Source organism: Labrus mixtus, chromosome 17 (assembly GCF_963584025.1).
Source record: "Labrus mixtus chromosome 17, fLabMix1.1, whole genome shotgun sequence".
Classification (NCBI taxonomy): Eukaryota; Metazoa; Chordata; class Actinopteri; order Labriformes; family Labridae; genus Labrus; species Labrus mixtus.
This window is the reverse complement of record NC_083628.1, coordinates 15256596-15274787: the sequence shown is the minus strand read 5'-3', so window position 1 is coordinate 15274787 and position 18192 is coordinate 15256596. Positions and strand designations below refer to the sequence as shown.

Sequence of the window (18192 nt, the reverse complement as noted above, 5' to 3'; positions counted from 1 at the left end):
CATGGCCCGAGACAAATAAAGAAGATCAAAGGTAGGCAGATATTTTTTCCCCGTCCACTGGCTATCCTCACTCAGAAAAATCTTCATTCACATGAAAACACAAAACGCACTGTTACAGCTGTCATGAGCATGCCAAGTTAAAAATGAAGTCCTTGGCATGCTAAAGTTTTCACGCCATTCCTCTGAGGATTTCCTTTTAAAATAAAAGTTGTCAATTCAGGAGCCTCTGCTCTGAGTAACTGTGTATGCACTGTATGTGTAAGTATGTAAAAAGTCCAGTCGGCAACGTTAACACCAGCACTAGTTTGGTGAGGTCTGCTATCGCACTAATCTCATGTAAACAAAAGTGACAGCGTCACACAATCACAATCAGTCGAACGGAGGAGAAACCGGCGAACAGTGTGACATTACAAACCGAACACTCTGCTGCTTGCGTTTGTACAAAAGGCCAAAACGCACAGAAAAACCTGTTTTCAAAAATACCTGCCTACGTGTGGACTAGTCCAAAGTTTGTATCATGTTTGTGAGGCATTTGTGAGGCATCTGTGAGGCATTTCTAGCCCCAGAACAGTGGCATCTTTTGACGAGATTCCAAATATCAAAGACATTAAACCTTGTTTCATTATCTTGTCTTTTTTTTTTTTTTTTTTTACACCAACCTGCTCCAAAGGCGAAGAAGAAGCTCTTGTCAGGGTGATCCTCCAGCAGTGCCTTCACCCTCTTGCCCATCCTCTCATTCCTCTTGTAGATGAGTTCCTGTCGGAAGTAGCTGTCTATTTCCTGGGCAGTCACCTGCTCACTGGGCGGCAGTGTCACATTGTTGAAGTTGGGGACCTGTAAGGGGATTGAGTGGTGATGGTTAAGGCGTAACGTAAAAGTGAAAAAGGAGTTCTCCACCTCTTTTTTGATCAATGAAGGTGGCAAAAGAAGTCTTATGTGCAGAGGTAACTCTACAAGAAATAATAGAGAGAAACATAAGCTAAGGTTGATGGAAGGATGAAGAGAAGCGGAGACAAAATGAGAAAAACACATTTCTATCAAGAAGAGGGTATAGAAGTATTGGGAGGAGTGGAAGGTCAGTCAGAGGGTTAGGGCTGAAGGTAATAGGTCGAAGGGTCATGTCACTGGGACACTCCCAAAGGTCAAGGGGTCAAAATGACTCTTAGCTTATTAACTATACAGTGAATGTCGTTAAAGACCACTGCTACATAAGATAACATATGATAAGATGAAACTGACCTGGGAGGTGTCATGATTAAAGATGATGGAGTTCAGATCTCCACAGTTGTAGTGCCGGATGAGGTCCTCAGTGGTGTATGGAACTTGCAGGCTTCCTGCCCGCAGAGACTCCTGCTGTAGTAACGTCTGGTTCAGGGCAAAGATCACCTAGAATAAGACAAAGACATCAAGTTATTTTTACCCGGATGAAGGACCCAGAGACCTTCTGGCAGCATCATAGTTTTACTTATTGAGCAAGGGAAAAGTCAGTGAAAAGTGAATACAGAGGATACTTGGTTTAATGAGAAATTTCAATCAAATTAATGATTTTCTTTTGGACTTTAATAACTTCATTGAGATGTTTGACTTTCAAAGTTTAATTAATTTCAAAAGGGTCGTATTGGACTTGGGCGCTGGGCAAAATGTCAGGGGATCACCAAAATAAGGAAACATCATCTGAGGACCATGAAAGTCCACTAGAAATGTGTAATTGATGGCAATTTCATCATTTTCATGTGAATTTTCGCAAAAAAAGACACACATTATTATATGTACATAAGTAATGGTTTCTTACTCAGCATACATACATTTTACACTTTGGATAGAGACCTAGGTATAATAGATGTACTTATACACTTTTTTGATGCAGTCAGATGAAGCCACGCTACACTCGGTTTAACAATTTAGTGGTGGAAAAAAAAGCCTTATTTGGGATTTGAGAGAAACATATTGCTTACACTAGGAACCCATTGTGGTTTCCTAGCACACAAATCAAATCAGGAGCACCAAGGTCAGTAGGACACCATGAATGTCTTACTGATCTTGTTCCAATAAATCAGCAGCAGATGCTGAGATATTTTAATGGAAAAATTCTACAATTCATTAAGCAGACGCTTTTATCCAAAGCGACGGACATCAAAGAGGTAAGAAAACACCAGGAAGGATCAAGAGACGAGGAAACGTCAGTAAGTGCAAAAACAGCTTCAAGTCTGATTGAACAAGCAGGTGCTGACAGGCAGTGCACAGAGGCAAAGCACTTTTTAAAATAAAGTTCATATACCGTCAACAACAACTACATAGACATGCTGTTATTGAGACGTCTAATCAGCATACAAACCATCCTAAATATCATCATCATGATCATCATCATCATAATCATCATCCCCATCATCATCATCATCAATATCATTAAGTGCATAGGTGTTCATGAAAGAGCTGGGTCTTTAGCTTTTTCTGAAAGGTGCAAAGGGACTCTGAAGATCGAATTAAGTTTGGGTGTTCATTCCACCACCGGGTAGGTCACAGAGGAGAAGAGTCTAGTTAGAGACTTAGGACCCTGTTGTGAAGGTTGGATCAGACGCCTTTCGTTTGCAGAGCGTAGAGGGCGGGGGGGGGAGTGTAGACCTGGATGACAGAGTTTAGGTAAGGAGGAGCAGGTTCTTTTTGCTCGTTTGTAAGCGAGCAGCAGGGTTGTAAATTTGATGCCAACAGTAACTGGGAGCCAGTGGAGGGAGTAGAACAAGAGTGACATGTGCTGTAAAAACCTTGACCAACTGGTGTGCTTAATTGAAAACCTTGAGGGTCAGTGTGTGATTCAACCTCTGAGGAGCATGTATCTCTTTCAATATTTTTTTCATTCAATAGAACAAATATTTCACGGGATACATGAAAGCCCTGAAAAGGTTAACCTGCTAGTATGCTACAGGAGGAGGTCCCCTGCTTTGAGGAGGCCCCCTGCCCCAGTCATCATACAAGGGGAGTGCTCTTACAAGTACCTTGGGGTCCACATCAACAATAAACTGGACTGGTCTCACAGCACTGACGGCCTCTTCGGGAAAGGACAGAGCAGGCTGTTCTTCCTGAGGGGACTCAGATCGTTCAGTGTCTGCAACACGCTCCTGAAGACCTTCTACCAGTCTGTGGTGGCCAGCGCACTCCTCTTCGCTGTGGTGTGCTGGTGGGGTGGCATCAAGACTGGTGAGGCAAGCGGGCTCAACAAGCTGGTGGTGTCAAGCCAATTCATTCCGATAGTTTCTGAATTGTTTCAGTCCGGACATGAGGATGGGCCAACAATATGGCCAACTCATAGGAGCCACACTGTCCGCATTTCCTAAAACATTAATATCACTTTGGTCTTTCTTCCTTTTTATTACAACTTATTGAGTGATATAACTTAAAAGGAAATGATCGGAAACCCACTGACTGAAAACTAAAATTAGATTAACGAAATGATTAAAGCAAAGGAGACAGGTTGAGTTTTTCCTGGCTAAACTCTCTCTGCTCTGTTGCAGAGATTCAGCTATTGTGCAAGCATGAAATCGGCCAGTGTTCGGTGACAGGGCCCTGGTGAGCCTTCCGCCTGTGATCAGAGCTGCAGGGACACACATATGCATGCATGCACACAAATACAGATAAACACACTGGAGGTCCTACGGTCTACTCACAGCAGGGCGCACACAGGAACCGCCACTCACCTCAGCACATGGACTCTCTCTGATCTCTCCCCCATACACACACACACACACAAACAAACAAAAAACACACCTTTCACCCTGTCAGCCATTGATGGTGATTCGAATAATGGAGGGGAATTTGTATGGTTCGTTTCTGAAAGAGGACAATCAGTGAAAGTATAGATGTGTTCTGTCAGCTGTGGAAAAATGTTTATTGCCAGATCTTTTGTCAAATGAATTGGTTGTTGACATGCATACACCCTGTTTTTTTTTCCATGTCCTGTTTTCTAAGGTGCTCTGATGACACTTTTCCCTCCCGGTCGGCCCATTGTGGGAGCCTCGGGATAGCAGAGGAGAGGAGGAGAAGGAGGGCAGCGTGGAGCAGATGCCTTCTTGTCAGGGGACAAAGAACCTCTCCGTCAGCTCTCTCTCTTCTCCTCTCCTCCGCGCTCCCTCCAGCTTTCATCGGCCGCGCATCAAAGTGGCGCTCTGCATATGAAAAGAGGCCCGTCTTTATGCCGCGCAAATTAGCCTATCGCCGCCCCTCCCTGACTCGTTGCACAAAAAAACACCCTCACATCTGTGCCACGTCCGTGAAGGAAGGCCCTCATCTGCAGGGTCTCCCCTTTTCTTCAGCTCTCTCTTCTCCTCTTTCTCCGCTCGCCGTGCCTTTCAGCCCCTTAAATTATGGCTGTGAAGGGAGGGAGGGCGAGAGGGGAGAAAAGAGAGAGGGGGAGGATCAGTCATAGCGAGATAAAAAGAGAGTTAAAAGTGGTAGATTTGGGAAAGGAAAGGAATAGACAGGAGGGAAACACAGGCAAGAAAAGTGAGGAAGGATACAGAAAACAGGAGCAGACAGGAGTGTAAGAAAGAAAATCTTAATGAATGATTTCTTTCTCGCCGCTGTGATCCTCCACTTCTGCTCGTGCACTCTGGGTCAGTGGGTGCATTTTCCCACTCAGCTCCTTTCATCAGGTCCCCCCTGTTTCTTCTTCTACTCCACGGCTGCCCTCCATCCCCCCCCCCCCCCTCCAGCACAAACACACGGTCACACAGACACACCCCTCGCTGATATCAAAGCAAGCGGAGCCAATGAAAGTCAATAATTGTCCTTTGTCATGGAAATGTCCCCTCTTGTTGGGATGGAGTGGGGTGTGGGTGTGTGCATCCAGAGCAAACATCATCACAGGCAGATTCCCACATGTGGCGATGTGAAGTGTTCAGCAGATCGGATGAAACAACTCTCGCTGTTCTCGCTCTGAAATGTTGGCTTGGATTAGGATCTGCTAGAAAAGTGGTCAGGATGCTTGGTGGAATAGCTTCAAAGAGAGGTTACGATAAAGACAATTATAAAATGCTGGATGACTTTCCAGCTGTTGGAAAAGTCATTAGTCTGTTCAGCATAAAAATAAACAAGAGAGATAGCTCATTGCACTGTCCCTTTATATAACTGTGAAAAAAGCTCATGAAGTTGATTACAATAACAATACAAGGAATTAAATGATGTAGCAATCAATAGTACGAGGATCGATTCAGATGTTATAGAATCGGTGTGGCTGCAAACGCTGGAATGTCAGTTCTGAAGGACGCGTGAATATGGTGCATTTCAACATAATGCCAATAGGGAGCAGTTAAGGCCCTGACACGCCAAGGAGATCGTCGGCCAATCGGCCTCGAGTTGGACTGACGGTGAGCGATCGTTGTCCTAGTTTTTGCGGCGTGCCCAGCAAGCTCCGTCACAAACCGTCGGCCCCCGTCTGCCTTTTTTTTTTGGGTCGATTGGACATGTTGAATCAGCGTCGGTAGGCTTCGGCGCTGTTGGTGGGAGGAATCACTCTGATTGGCTGTTCAGAGGTTTCGTTTAAGTCCATCCCTCGACGCAGGTTCGGGGGAAAGACCCTTGAGCATGCCGCTGTAGTATCAATGCTTTCACCCATTAGTGTGGTTTCTCCTTATTTGTAGTCTCCGCCTCTTCTTTTCTTTTTCCACTCAAAGACCAGCTGACAATGTCAGTCCCATTTTCAACTTTTGATCAGACATTATTCTCAAATGAAAGTACCTATGTCTCGAGTGGTGACCCACAGCAGTTTGAAAGCGGTCTTCTTGTATCATTACAACGGACTACCACCGCCTGCTGGCATGGAGAGTTATTTCCTCTCACTCTTTGCCAGACCCTATACGTGCGGGTTGGCCGTCAGCTGTAGTCTTTGCGGTGTGTTCAAGTGCAACTTTTTTGGACAAGACAAAGGCGTCGTGAGGTAACGGGAGACAACGCCACAGTCGGCCTGCGTCGCCACTATAGTTCTTAGCCGCGTGCATGGCCTTTAAAGCCAAACTACATGATGCAATCAGTTTTGACTACTCCATTCATACACATTCACACGCAGCTGACAAAGCAGCAGGAGCAACTCGGGTTTAAGTGTCTTACCAAAGGACACATCAGATATGTGGTTACAGAAGCTGGGGATCGATTCCCCGACCCTCGGGTTGCGGGACGACCGACTCTACCACTGAGCCACAGCCGCTACTAAACTACTATTTTAACACTGGCAGCTCTACTGAACAGAGACGGCTTTTAATAGCAGACATATAGACATATAGTCACAGACACATGACAATAGCCTGACATGTTAAACAAAGCTCAACAACACGGCAGTTCAGTGTCAAACTCCAACCATAAAAATGGCGTCTTATTCACCACAAACACGTTCAGATAACGAGAGGTATTTAATCTCATCAGCAACATGTCAGCAAGTCTTTGTCTGTCTATGAATGAATGATGAACGCAAACTGCGTGTGAGGTCCTGTCACCATATGAATCTGCTGCAATGTCAGCAGCTTTGAAACACCAAGATCAAACATGTGCGGTGAAGCCTTTGACTCGGTGATGTTATGCTGACTGTGAGTGCTGGTACTGGAGTCAGAGAGTGTTTCAGTGACTTCATTTTCAAATCAGTTTCAGTGAGATACTAAAGACGAGCATGCGCGCGCCTGCATGCTGTCTCTGCCTTTTTTTCTGTGTTTTGTTTTCTTGTTTCCCTGCTTTGTGTGAGTAAAGCGATTCACGTCTGGTTTGAAACAAGCGTTTAAAAATTACGCAGTTACACAAACTGTGTGCGATAAAAGACACACCTACACGCACACACACACACACACACACACACACACACACACAGCACTTGAAGCCAACTCACTTAGCTCTGGCCAACTCCCAAATACAAATGTAGACTTCCAACAGCTCTTCTGTTTCCTTCAGACTCCCTGATGTTATCAGAGTTACACAACGCTATCCTTCTCCCTCTCTCTCTCTGTCACACACACACACACACACACACACACACACACACAGACAAATCTACATTATCTACCAAACATCAGCGGTGAAAGAAACATTGAGCCAATGGGGGGGGGGGAATGGCTCGTGTTTTCAGTGAAAACTCAGAGGAGGAAAGCACAGACGGAAATGAAGGCCGACTGAAACAGACAGAAAAGTGATTCTGCGTCACTTATGACAGATGTTATCAGTGAAATGTAAGTCAGAGCAGTCAGCCTTAAAACAAGACCTATCAGGAGCCCGGAAGCATAGACGGGTTTGACTGTGCAGTGTTTCTGATGCCCCTGCCACACCTGATATTAACTTTGACATCATGGTTACTATTAGCTTAAGACGTGAACGTACCCAAGATGCATTATGATCAGATCAGTGTGATTACTTTAAAGCACCCCCTGTATCCAGGGCAACAAGTATGTTGCGCCACAGACCACTGATGATGATTTAATAAATCTAAACTTTGTCTCATCATCTCTTTGGGTTTTATTAATTTCACGTCTTTCCAAAAACACTCTATTGGGAGTTGTAAATGTGGGAAAATGTACTTCCTCTATTGATTTAGTAAGGGAGATTGCATTTGATCCTAGTGATGAGGCAAAGGGGGCAGCACGTGAAAGCAGATATGTATTCATCGTTTATACTAATGCATCACAGTTATAACTGCAGGACAGAAGAGTAACATCAAGATGTGTAATTAAACAAGACTGTTGTTGAAAACACAACGTTTTCACATAATCAATTAACACAAATATTGTTCCTTTAAGAAAATGCTGTTCAATGGGGAGACCTCTAATTTGAATACATTTTGACGGGTTTTTGTTTGTTCATCGTTCAAACTTGTGACACACAGCTTCATTCAGCAAGTATTCACTCGGGCTCCCCATTCACACACACACACACGCAGACACACACACACACACACACACACACACACCTTTACGTTTACAGTATAAATCTTTCATCACTCCCCAAGTGAACTTTCACTTTCTGTCAGAAAACTTACCATTCAGACAGACACACACACACACACACACACACACACACACACACACACACACACACACACACACACACACACACACACACACATGCAGTATGCTCACACCCACCTGTCAGTTTGAATTATCTATATTGTTTTTATAGTGTGTGTCTCTCTCTCTCTCTCCTTTCCTCCTGTCTACCCTTTTTTTATTCTCTTTCTTAACTCACACAGACCCATTTCTTTCACTTGTCTCCCCCTTAAATCTCCACTCTCACTCCTCCATTCATCCCCCCCATCATTTCAGTCATCCCTTCCTCTCCCCTTTGATCCTGTACATTACCCTCCCTCCCTCTGATCCTTCCATCCATCTCTCCCTCTCTCCCTTTCTCCCTTTCTCCCTTTCTCCTTTGATCCTATACATCCCCTCTATCAGCCAGGTCTTTAAAGATTTGACCCTAGCATTCCTCAGGTCACTCATGACCTCCTCCCTGCGTCGCTGTGTGTATGTATGCATGTGTGTGTGTGTGTGTATGTGTGTATGTGTGTATGTGTGTGTGTGTGTGTGTGTGTGTGTGTGTGTGTGTGTGTGTGTGTGTGTGTGTGTGCATTCATGAGCATGTGCATACACCTGTACAAGATTAGGTCTTTCCTCTGTGTGTTTGTATGTTCATGTATACATGAGCATGTGTGCACGTGAGTGTGTGTTTAAATGCTTCATCATCATGGATTACTGCAGCCTCTGCAGGGCTCTCAGCAGACCTTTGAAGCTTTATTAATTTTCCAATATGAGACAAATGAAAGGAAAAAGGGAAAGTAGATTTCCTATGTCGACGAGAAATAGAGGGGTAAGTTAACAAAATGAGGGTTTCTCTGCCAAGCCACACAACCAAAAAAAAACCCTCTATGTTTATGTTTTTGTATAATAATGTTTCAGCGCTATTTTTTAGAGGGAAAAAATGATCGTTAACCATAATTGACTGAACATATTCCTTTTTTTCTCAATCTGTTTAATCAGTAAGTGTTGAAATGAAACGTCTTCTTAATTCTGTAGCACTTTGGGATTTGTTTCATATGAAAAGTGCATTACAAATCGAATGTGATATTATCATTATGACCATTTTTTGAACAGAGCCAGACAGTTGAGGTCAATTTAGAAAAGTTATTTTTCTTTTAAAGAATCTTTTTTTTTTTAAATACTTGATACTCTGGACAGGATGTATTATGGTTAAATCTTAAATGTAACTGGTAATATATTTATGTTCTTAGTGAATATAGAAATGTGTCCTTTTGAAAAATAATACATAAGAGGGTCAAAATTCAACTTCAACCAATCAATTGTTTGCATGTAACATGAGAAAAAAAAGATTGAACAAAACAATAGATCTAATGGGAAATTTAAGCCCAAGTGCAATACAATTGATTCTTGTGGTATCAGATAATTCTTCTTTACTTCACAGTATGTTTAAAGTGTCCATGTGTTGGACTCAAATCTAAGCATATTCAGTTTCACCATGTCTGCACGATTACAGTAAGTTTATTGATGTATATAGAAAAAAAGAGACATGTGGTTGTTTAAAGCCTTACCCATTATTACATTTAGAGGATTAAATACATGGTTAAAAAAAATATTTTTTTTATACACATACATTCAGGGCTATTTGTATCTAGTAAGGGGATGTGTACTTGAAAGAAATGTGTTATATATATAATCATATTTAGATGTTTGTATGATCTCATATCTCATGTTTATTTACATTCCTTGTTGTTGAAGAAGTTCATGATTAAAGCAATAATGTGCTTAGCGACTTTTCCTTCAACATTCGATCCATCACTCTGATAACATTCCACATTTGTATGAAGCCATGTTACATCATTTTTAAGTTTCTTACTGCGTCCTCTCAGTCTCTCAGTCTTTATTCAATCGCTCTCTCTCTCTCTCTCTCTGTCCCTCGCCCTTACCCCCTCTCTCTCCTGCCTGTGAAAACATTCTTGTGGGGTGCATTTACCTTGGTGCCTGGACGCAGCCAAATATTTAGGCTGTCACAGGTAATCAGCCTCAAACCGAACGGCTGGAGGACTGTGCCTGCACGCGTGTGCGTCTATTGGAGTTTGTGGCGATTGAAATGTTTACTTCTTCACTAAACCTTTAGCAAGCTTTATATGAGTCCATCACACCTTTAGACACATAAACATCCCAACTACGGACACACTGACATTTGATAAAATGGTTGAAATAATATAATCATGGTTGGTAATTAGTAAGTCAACCAATAAGCTGACAGTACGGCTGCTGTCAGCTCAAGATATTCCTAGATGACTGTAATAAGTCACATTTGCATTGTTTGTTACATTAGTCCAAAAATTGAGGTGATCAGACAATAATGTTATTGGTTACAGTGTTAAAAGGGACAGCCTCGACGCTTACTTCAAGCCACAAAATTATTTTAGAGATTATAATGCTTTTTACATCACTTGGATCATTTTCAGATGACCATGTGATGTGGTGATAGAAAACATATTTAACTTTGATTAACACAGCCTTGTATGTAACCTTGATGTGTAAAAGCCTGAACTCGATCTCCTGACTATTCTTTAGAATTGTTTCCAACATGTGGGTATAACCTACCATCATTCAATTTGTAACCAATTAATTGTGCTTCATTACAGAGAAAAAAATTAAACTTTTTTCTATCATGTTTTATATTTCTAAAACAGTTAACCAACCAACTCATCCACTGTTTGCTTGTTTATACTAAGACAGTCAGAAATTTAAATGCAAACATTCTATTTTATATTTATTTTGGGGCATTTTGCCTTTTTTCAGATAGGACAGTGTATGGTGCAGGAAATGGGGGAAAGAGAGAGGGTCTCAGAACCCGAGTTGCCCTCCCTCACAAGAACAACATCCTCCATTTATATGGCGTGACCTCACCCCTGGCCTTCTGCCTCTAATGATTCTGATCCTCCATGAATCAACCACATAAAATGCCAAGCATCTGTTGGTTTAAGCTTCTTTAAAGTGAAAATGTATTCAACTTGTTTTTTTTTCCTGTGTGAAATCCTTGGTAATTGAACACCCCAGAGAACCAACAGTTGTAAAAAGTCACCTTTAGATCTTCAAACTGTTTCTGTGAATTTCAGAGACGGAAGGACTGATTGGAAAGAATACATTTTTGGTCATCAAAAATTGAAGAAAAGAAGTATTCAAATTGGAAAGAGGACGTAAAAAAGTCAATTAGCTACTAAAAGCCTGACAACTAAATCTAATTAACACATTCTGACAGTGACCAAATGGGAGTAAAGAGTTAATTCATCTACTGTTCAAAGACTTTTTCACTTCTGTCTGTCAATCTGTTTCTCTGTTCTCAGAAACAACACCAGGGCCTTGAAAACACAGCGAGCCACAAGGAAAACAGCCATCAATCTCTACCACTTGTCTGATGAGTGAAGGAACAATGTTACTGTTCAGGACAGTGGGAGTGGAAGAATAACACTACAGAGCTGTTTCATGTCAAATATTCAAACCAATACAGATGTGAGCACTTATTATGGATACACACTGACTGTCCCAGCTTTCACAATGGTTGTTTTGCAAACACGAATAAATAAAATCAAGATGTCGAACAGTTGTGCAAAACTAAATTCACAACTACTGTTAAGAATCGTTTTCATCTGCAGAATGCTCTTCATTTTTATTACATTAGTCATGTTCAGTACACGTCACTTTAGAGCACGCACACTTCCAGACCCAAAATAAGAGATCCAGTTGAATGTTGCATTTCATTTTAGAGTTCAGGACAAAGCACAAATACACACACACACACACACACAGCTACCTGTACACACAGCTTCTGAGGTTACACAGATTAACCCCTCCACCTCCTCTGACGGGGCGGATATGGTTCAGTGTTTCCCCTACCATTATATTAGGGGGGCAAGTAAACTGCAAGTAAACGCTGTAAACCTAGGAGGAACATTGTGGCTCAATGGTAGAGTCGGTCGTCTCTCAACAGAATGGTTGGAGGTTCAATCCCCAGCGCCTGTCTACATGTCAAAGTGTCCATGGGCAAGTCCATTTACCATTTACTGGATTTACTACCATATTTTTTATTTCGAGTGTCAAAGTAGTCCAAAGAAAAGAATCTTCTTGATATGTATGATATGCCTATCCTACATATAGGTTGATCAGTTATAGCTCATGATGAAAACGATTCCTGTTTTGACCTCACCTGCAGCTCTTATATATTCATATCAACATCCTCAATGATATGTCAATGAGGAGCTCATGTTGTCAAATATGTTTCATGGATGCAACACTGAGACAGCTACAAGCTGCTGGACTGCTCTCACCTTTCTTCAACAACATCGTATAAGAAAGCAATAATGCTTCATTCTCCTCAGTTAGCTAGTCGTTTCTCATTTACAAGAAATCCTTTTATTTTACAATCAGTGACCCCCATCATTTGTTGGAGAAGTCCAAATCCAAATTTCATATTTTTTTACTTGGCTTTATTTCATTTAAATGTCCTGGAACTTAAGGGTGTTTTTTTTTTTTTTTTTTTTTTTTAATCTCAAAGTAAAGCTGTTGTTTAGAGGATGCTTGTTTTCCCAAGTCATGAACAATTTGAAAGTTTGGAAGGTCTTAAACTGTGAGAATCTTCACTGAATGTATTTTATGTTTATTCATTTTTTCACAGATCAAGCTGCGGTTGAGGAAGAAGACGTCCCAAAGCCCTGATGAGAATTGACATAGATCCCTACTTTACAGAAGTCTGCTCTTCTCAGTTAAAGACAGAAAATGTCCTCCTGCATGGGATGATGGGTATAATTTTGTCGAGACAACATGTTTTTAACACTGGACAATGAGAACGGCAGACAGCAGTGCCAGAAATAAATCTCTAACTTTGACTCTGCAGCAGTCAGATAAAGAGGGACAGTAGGAATCAAAAAAACCCACACAGCGCTATTTACGAGCATATCTGCCTTCTCCTTAAACCACTGGCTCAGAGTCAGAACAAAAGCACTGCTGGCTGAACAGGCTACACACACACACACACACGCACACACAGCCAAGCATCTTCATATTAATATGCATGTGAATAGTTTTGTTCACTTTGCATTAATTCCTTGGTTCGAAACAAATCCCTGACCCAAAGCACATTATGCTTAACCTCAACCTTGAACACCATCACCAGTCCAAGCCCTCAAAAACACTTTGCATTCAGAATGAGCCTATGTAAGGGGAACAAAACAAGCCTTACATCCGAACCATCTGAGAAATGTTTGTTTGTTTCTCGTGGTGAAAGACGGACCAATAAGGAGACAAAGGGTTTGAATGAGATAAACAATGGGAGGAAGAGGGAACAACATCTGAAGGATCAAAGAAATAGGTGAAGGGATGAAAGAATGAAGGAGAGTGAGACAGAGGGAAGAGAGAGAGGTGGTTTCCTTCCTTGTTTTGCAGATGTCCGCCAAAAAGCACGACCTCACAACCGCAGCGTTATAAACACCAACAAAATATGCCAAACAGTCGCAAATGTGTTGGGAGTTACGTTTTCAGAAAAGTGTCTCTTTCCATTCACTGAGAATCATACACACATTTTCGTTTGGCATAAGAGATTATGACCGAAATAACAACTGACAAAGCTCCACAAACAACTCAAGATACACTAAAGAAAGATTCCCACTAATTTTAGAGCAGCAGAAGAAGTTCTGTGGGAAGAGAAACAGGAAAGAGAGTGGTTTGCATCTGAAATTGGATCACAAATTTGGGAATTCAGCTGCAAAGTATTCCAAGGATCAAACAAGGTTTCTTTTTAATTCTAATGCAGTGACAATTCATTCAAAAATAATATAGGCTGCAAGAATGATCTGATATATCATTTAAATGTGACCAAAATGTGAAAACAGTAAATGAGATGTTCACCGTCTAATTTTTATGTTCTAGCACGCTAACTTTTGCTAAAAGGCACTTGAACATACAGTTCAGGCCCTTATATTTGATCCTGAAAGTAGCGTTGTAACACTCGACATCGGTCTTGGTCTCGAGACTACTTTTTGAAGGTCTTGGTCTCTTCTTAAAATTAAAAACATTTTTACTCTGTCTTGTCTCAGACTGCGCAGACTCTGGATTTTAAATCAAGACCGTTCAAGACCACCACTGAAAGGCTTTTTTTCCACGTCATTACTGTCATTAGAAGATAAAGTGCCCCTTTCTAAAAAAGAACAATTAACTTCAATTCATTCATAATTTGATTTTTATCCATCGGTTATGGCCACAACCTTCCCAGTGTAAAGTAAGTGATACGCACCCTGCACATTGAATGATGATTTTTTTAGTGATATTTATGGTCTTAGTCTGGATCCCCTAAATGACTTGGTCTTGGGCGAGGAGAACGCTGACCCTGGGTATGTCTTGGTCTCGGTTAGTGTGGTCTTGACTACAACGCTACCTGAAGGAAGTATAAATGCCTCAACCAAATTTCACAAAACAGGAACACAGTGAAGGGTTGTCACTCTATTTCACTCTTGAATGGTAACACATGTCAACATAGTCGTGATACTACAGGAAATGTCGGGGATGAAATGTTGAATATCTCGACCAAATTCGATAGGCATTTCACAGCAGCGTGGACATTTACCTGAAAACAAATATTTTGCCTATTAAAAGGTGGAGTCTGGACTGAAGAGATGGTCCAACTATCTGACCGACTGACTTTGCCATATGCACATCCGGCTGCTAGAATGGTTATAAACACACTGCTTGTGAGGCAGAACAGGGATTAAGTTATCTGTGTTTTCTCTTTTGTCTGTCTGAGTGTCTGCTTGCCCTTGTATCTTAGACTAAATTTGAGAGACAGTTATGAAAGAATGCATCACAGATCTGGTCATCATTTTAATTATTGCAAATACTGATTCAAGCACCTATTCTTTACTGTACTGCTACACATGGAGACATGTTTTGCTTATTTGCTACATGCTTCATCGAAAACTTCATAGATACAAACTTCATAGATACAAACACACAAATTGTGCCGCAGAGATAGACGGACATGCTTGTTTATAAAACATCTTTCCATTTATTTAACGGATGCAAAACAAGTCTGAGCAGCAGACCATCACATTTCTAGATGTGTTCATACCAATATCTGTCAGTCATCCAAGAAGCAACAACTATTAATCAAGATTTGTTCCACTCAAAGGATTTGATCTAAGAACTACACAATGTTAGAGTTGGCAACACACTGTGTTTTCGCTGTGTTTTACATGCTGGATAAAAGCTGCAAATAGACCATGTCATATCAAAATACCCCGTTCAATCAACAGCTGATCTGCAGGGTAGCCAAAATTGGTAAACTCTTTGAAGGAATAATTTCTGTTCTTAGTCACAACGTTAAGAAAAAGAAAAATACAAAAAAAAAAAAAACCTTGGGAATGGTTTTGAGTCACGAAAGTCCATCAATATTTATCAGCTGAACAGATAAGAAAACCAAAACACTGGTTACTCCAAATGGTGTCGTTAACTGGTCCACATGCAATGGATAGGATCAGAAGCTAGCCACATTCAAGGTCAAGGTAAACTTTATTATCCCCGAGGGGCAATTTGCTTTACAGCCAGCAGTGAGTCTGAAATACACACAACAATAAATTACACACACCAAAGGGGGGGGGGGGGGGGGGGTTACATTATATTGTTGATTATATTGTTCAGTTTTTAAATGCACAGTTAAGTCATCAACCGTTATAAACATGGACAACTTGTCAATATAATAACAATATGTCAATATCCGAAGGCAGACGTCAACATGACTTCTGCTTTATTACGCATTTATGCTGTTCAACTTCAGGGTCAATGTACTGCGGCACAGGAAATATGGAGCAATCACAGAGCGCCGAGTCCAGTTTGTGTCTGATGGAGGGGTATGCAAAGTAAGAGTCAATGGGTCCCCAACTGCATATTTTCAGGTGTACTTACATGTTTACATGCATTTAAGTAGTCCGGTATTAGTAAGGTGTACACGATAACTCTGCCAACTGCATGCAAACGTATTGAGTGACTACACTGACTAGGCTAGCTGGAAGGCTAACCCCTATTTTGCTAGCTGACTGAGCGACTACCAGCCAATTCCTTACAGAAGCTCCTGAAGCGTTTATATTTTATATAAACGTTAAAATCACTTCTTTTTTTTTTTTTTAAACTGCTACCAAGTGAACAATATTACCAGGCTCAGTCAACCTTTGATATTCAAACAGTGATCATCATGTTTGTAGTACATAAAAGTAGTACACAGTCAAGCAATAACATGAATGCTAGTGTGCAACTTTGCTATGTTGGTTCAACAATTCCCCCCACCTAAAAGACATTCCTGTTGATGTTTAAAGTGAGTCTTTTTACTCCCGGTATGTGTGAAAATATCAAGCAGCGCCAAGATATTTGCCTGTCTGAGTCCAAGTCTGGACAAACACCTGTGGAGAACTGAGTCTCACAAAACCCTCAAGTGTCGTGTTCACCTGTGAGATTCCACAGAAGCCACCAAAAATGTGGAAGGGAGCCAGGAAGACACAAGTGGATTTACGAGGATTTTCGCTAAAATCTATTGTCCTTTCAACTGTTATTCAACTCTTTATAGGTGTGGATGTTTTATCACCGTCAGTACAAACACCCTCTTTTTAACAATGCATTTGTTAAGGTTACACAACATTATGATGTTTTTTTTATATGAAATGGTTTTAGCTTCTTTGTTGATTGGTTGACAATAGCATTCTTATTCACACTCTATTAATAAAAGAGTATCTGGTTTGTTTGTTTATAAAGAGAAGTACATGCAGACAGTAAATCAACACAAGGTAATGTTCAGGCAAAAAGTTTGAGTGTGTTTGCAGTTAAATATAAAATATACATGAATCCCAAATAACAGTTTGTCTAGTTGCAAAAAAAAATCTTTCCACAGGTTTCCCATTGACACCCATTGAGAATTCAGGAACTATTAATCCTCTGTGTTGGAGCGTGTGGACAGCTTTAGCCTCATATTGCTTGGCTGAAATCCAGCCAGGTTTGGCTCACTTCTACTAGTGGGTGGAGACGTTTGATTTATTCCAGAACAGTCACAGCTCTGGCCAATACAGAGAAAGTACATGAATAGCAGTGGTATGCTAATTTTTTAAGAGTTCTTCTCAAACTGTGACAGGTCAATTGAAAACTTAAGTATCATTAATGTGCATTTTACTCCTTATCAGTGCAGCTGTTCATTACTGATAAACTGAATGACTCTGATTGCACAAGCTTTCATTTCAAATAGAACCGTTATTTAAATACATATTCAAACCAGTGCTCATAGGTTTCCTTTTTAAACTTTACTTATTGTCCTTAAGAATATCAGAATCAGAAAAATATGAAAGTAAAATTAAAACAGCTGTGAAGTGACTGTTTTCAGGGGAGATGCGGATTAATGTTGACTCTGGACGTTTTAAAGTTGAGCTGCAGCCCCAACACAGTAACTAGGCTCCGCCATCACTCTGCCTCTGAACTTATACATCGAATCCTACAACTGAGTAATATTGGTGTTGCAGTGTGAGATTTTAAATTGGATTATGGAATTACAGAAACATGAAAGGCGTAACCTTGAAACAAACAGTGCAAGCTTCACGTACAAACACAATTAATATGCCCCCGTTAAATAAAAGTCTGAAGTCCAAATGTCCCCTTTTTGCCTGTAACACTGTGTAGAAATGTTGCCATGATGCTATCGTATGATTAGCATTCAAATTAGCAGAAATGATAGTTTCCCAATAAAACCATTACAATACATACTTACGGTCATACCATCCTAAACAAGCCTTATAGCAACCTGGTTAGAACTTGGATGGGAGACCGTCTGGGAATACCAGGTGCTGTTAGTTTGGGCGGCTGTGGATCAGTTGGTAGAGTCGGTCTCCTATCGGAAGGTCGGGGGTTCAATCCCCAAAGTTGCTTTGGTTGCTTCCAAGGCAGCGTATAAATGAATGGGATTAGTTACTTCTGATGGTCACTTCACATAGCAACCTCTGCCATCAGTGTGTGAACGGGTAGGTGTGACTTGGGCTATACAAGCTGAAGTCCATTTACCATTTTATCTTCGTAACTAAAGTAAATAAGGAGCAACAATAAGTGCCCAAACTGACTTTTGCTAAACAAACTACCGAAAGCTGTTAGTGAAGAAAATACTTAT

General features: G+C 41.1%; 1 protein-coding gene across 1 annotated transcript in view; it reads right to left on the bottom strand.

Moving 5' to 3' along the window:
- Nucleotides 1-18192, bottom strand: part of trabd2a (TraB domain containing 2A) — a 64402-nt gene that overhangs the window by 33545 nt on the left and 12665 nt on the right. Inside the window, exons 3-4 of the mRNA XM_061061547.1 lie at nucleotides 1240-1386; nucleotides 660-834 (exon numbers count right to left, since the gene is read on the bottom strand). Of these exons, the coding sequence (XP_060917530.1) occupies nucleotides 660-834; nucleotides 1240-1386 (322 nt within the window). The remainder of the gene's footprint in view (nucleotides 1-659; nucleotides 835-1239; nucleotides 1387-18192) is intronic.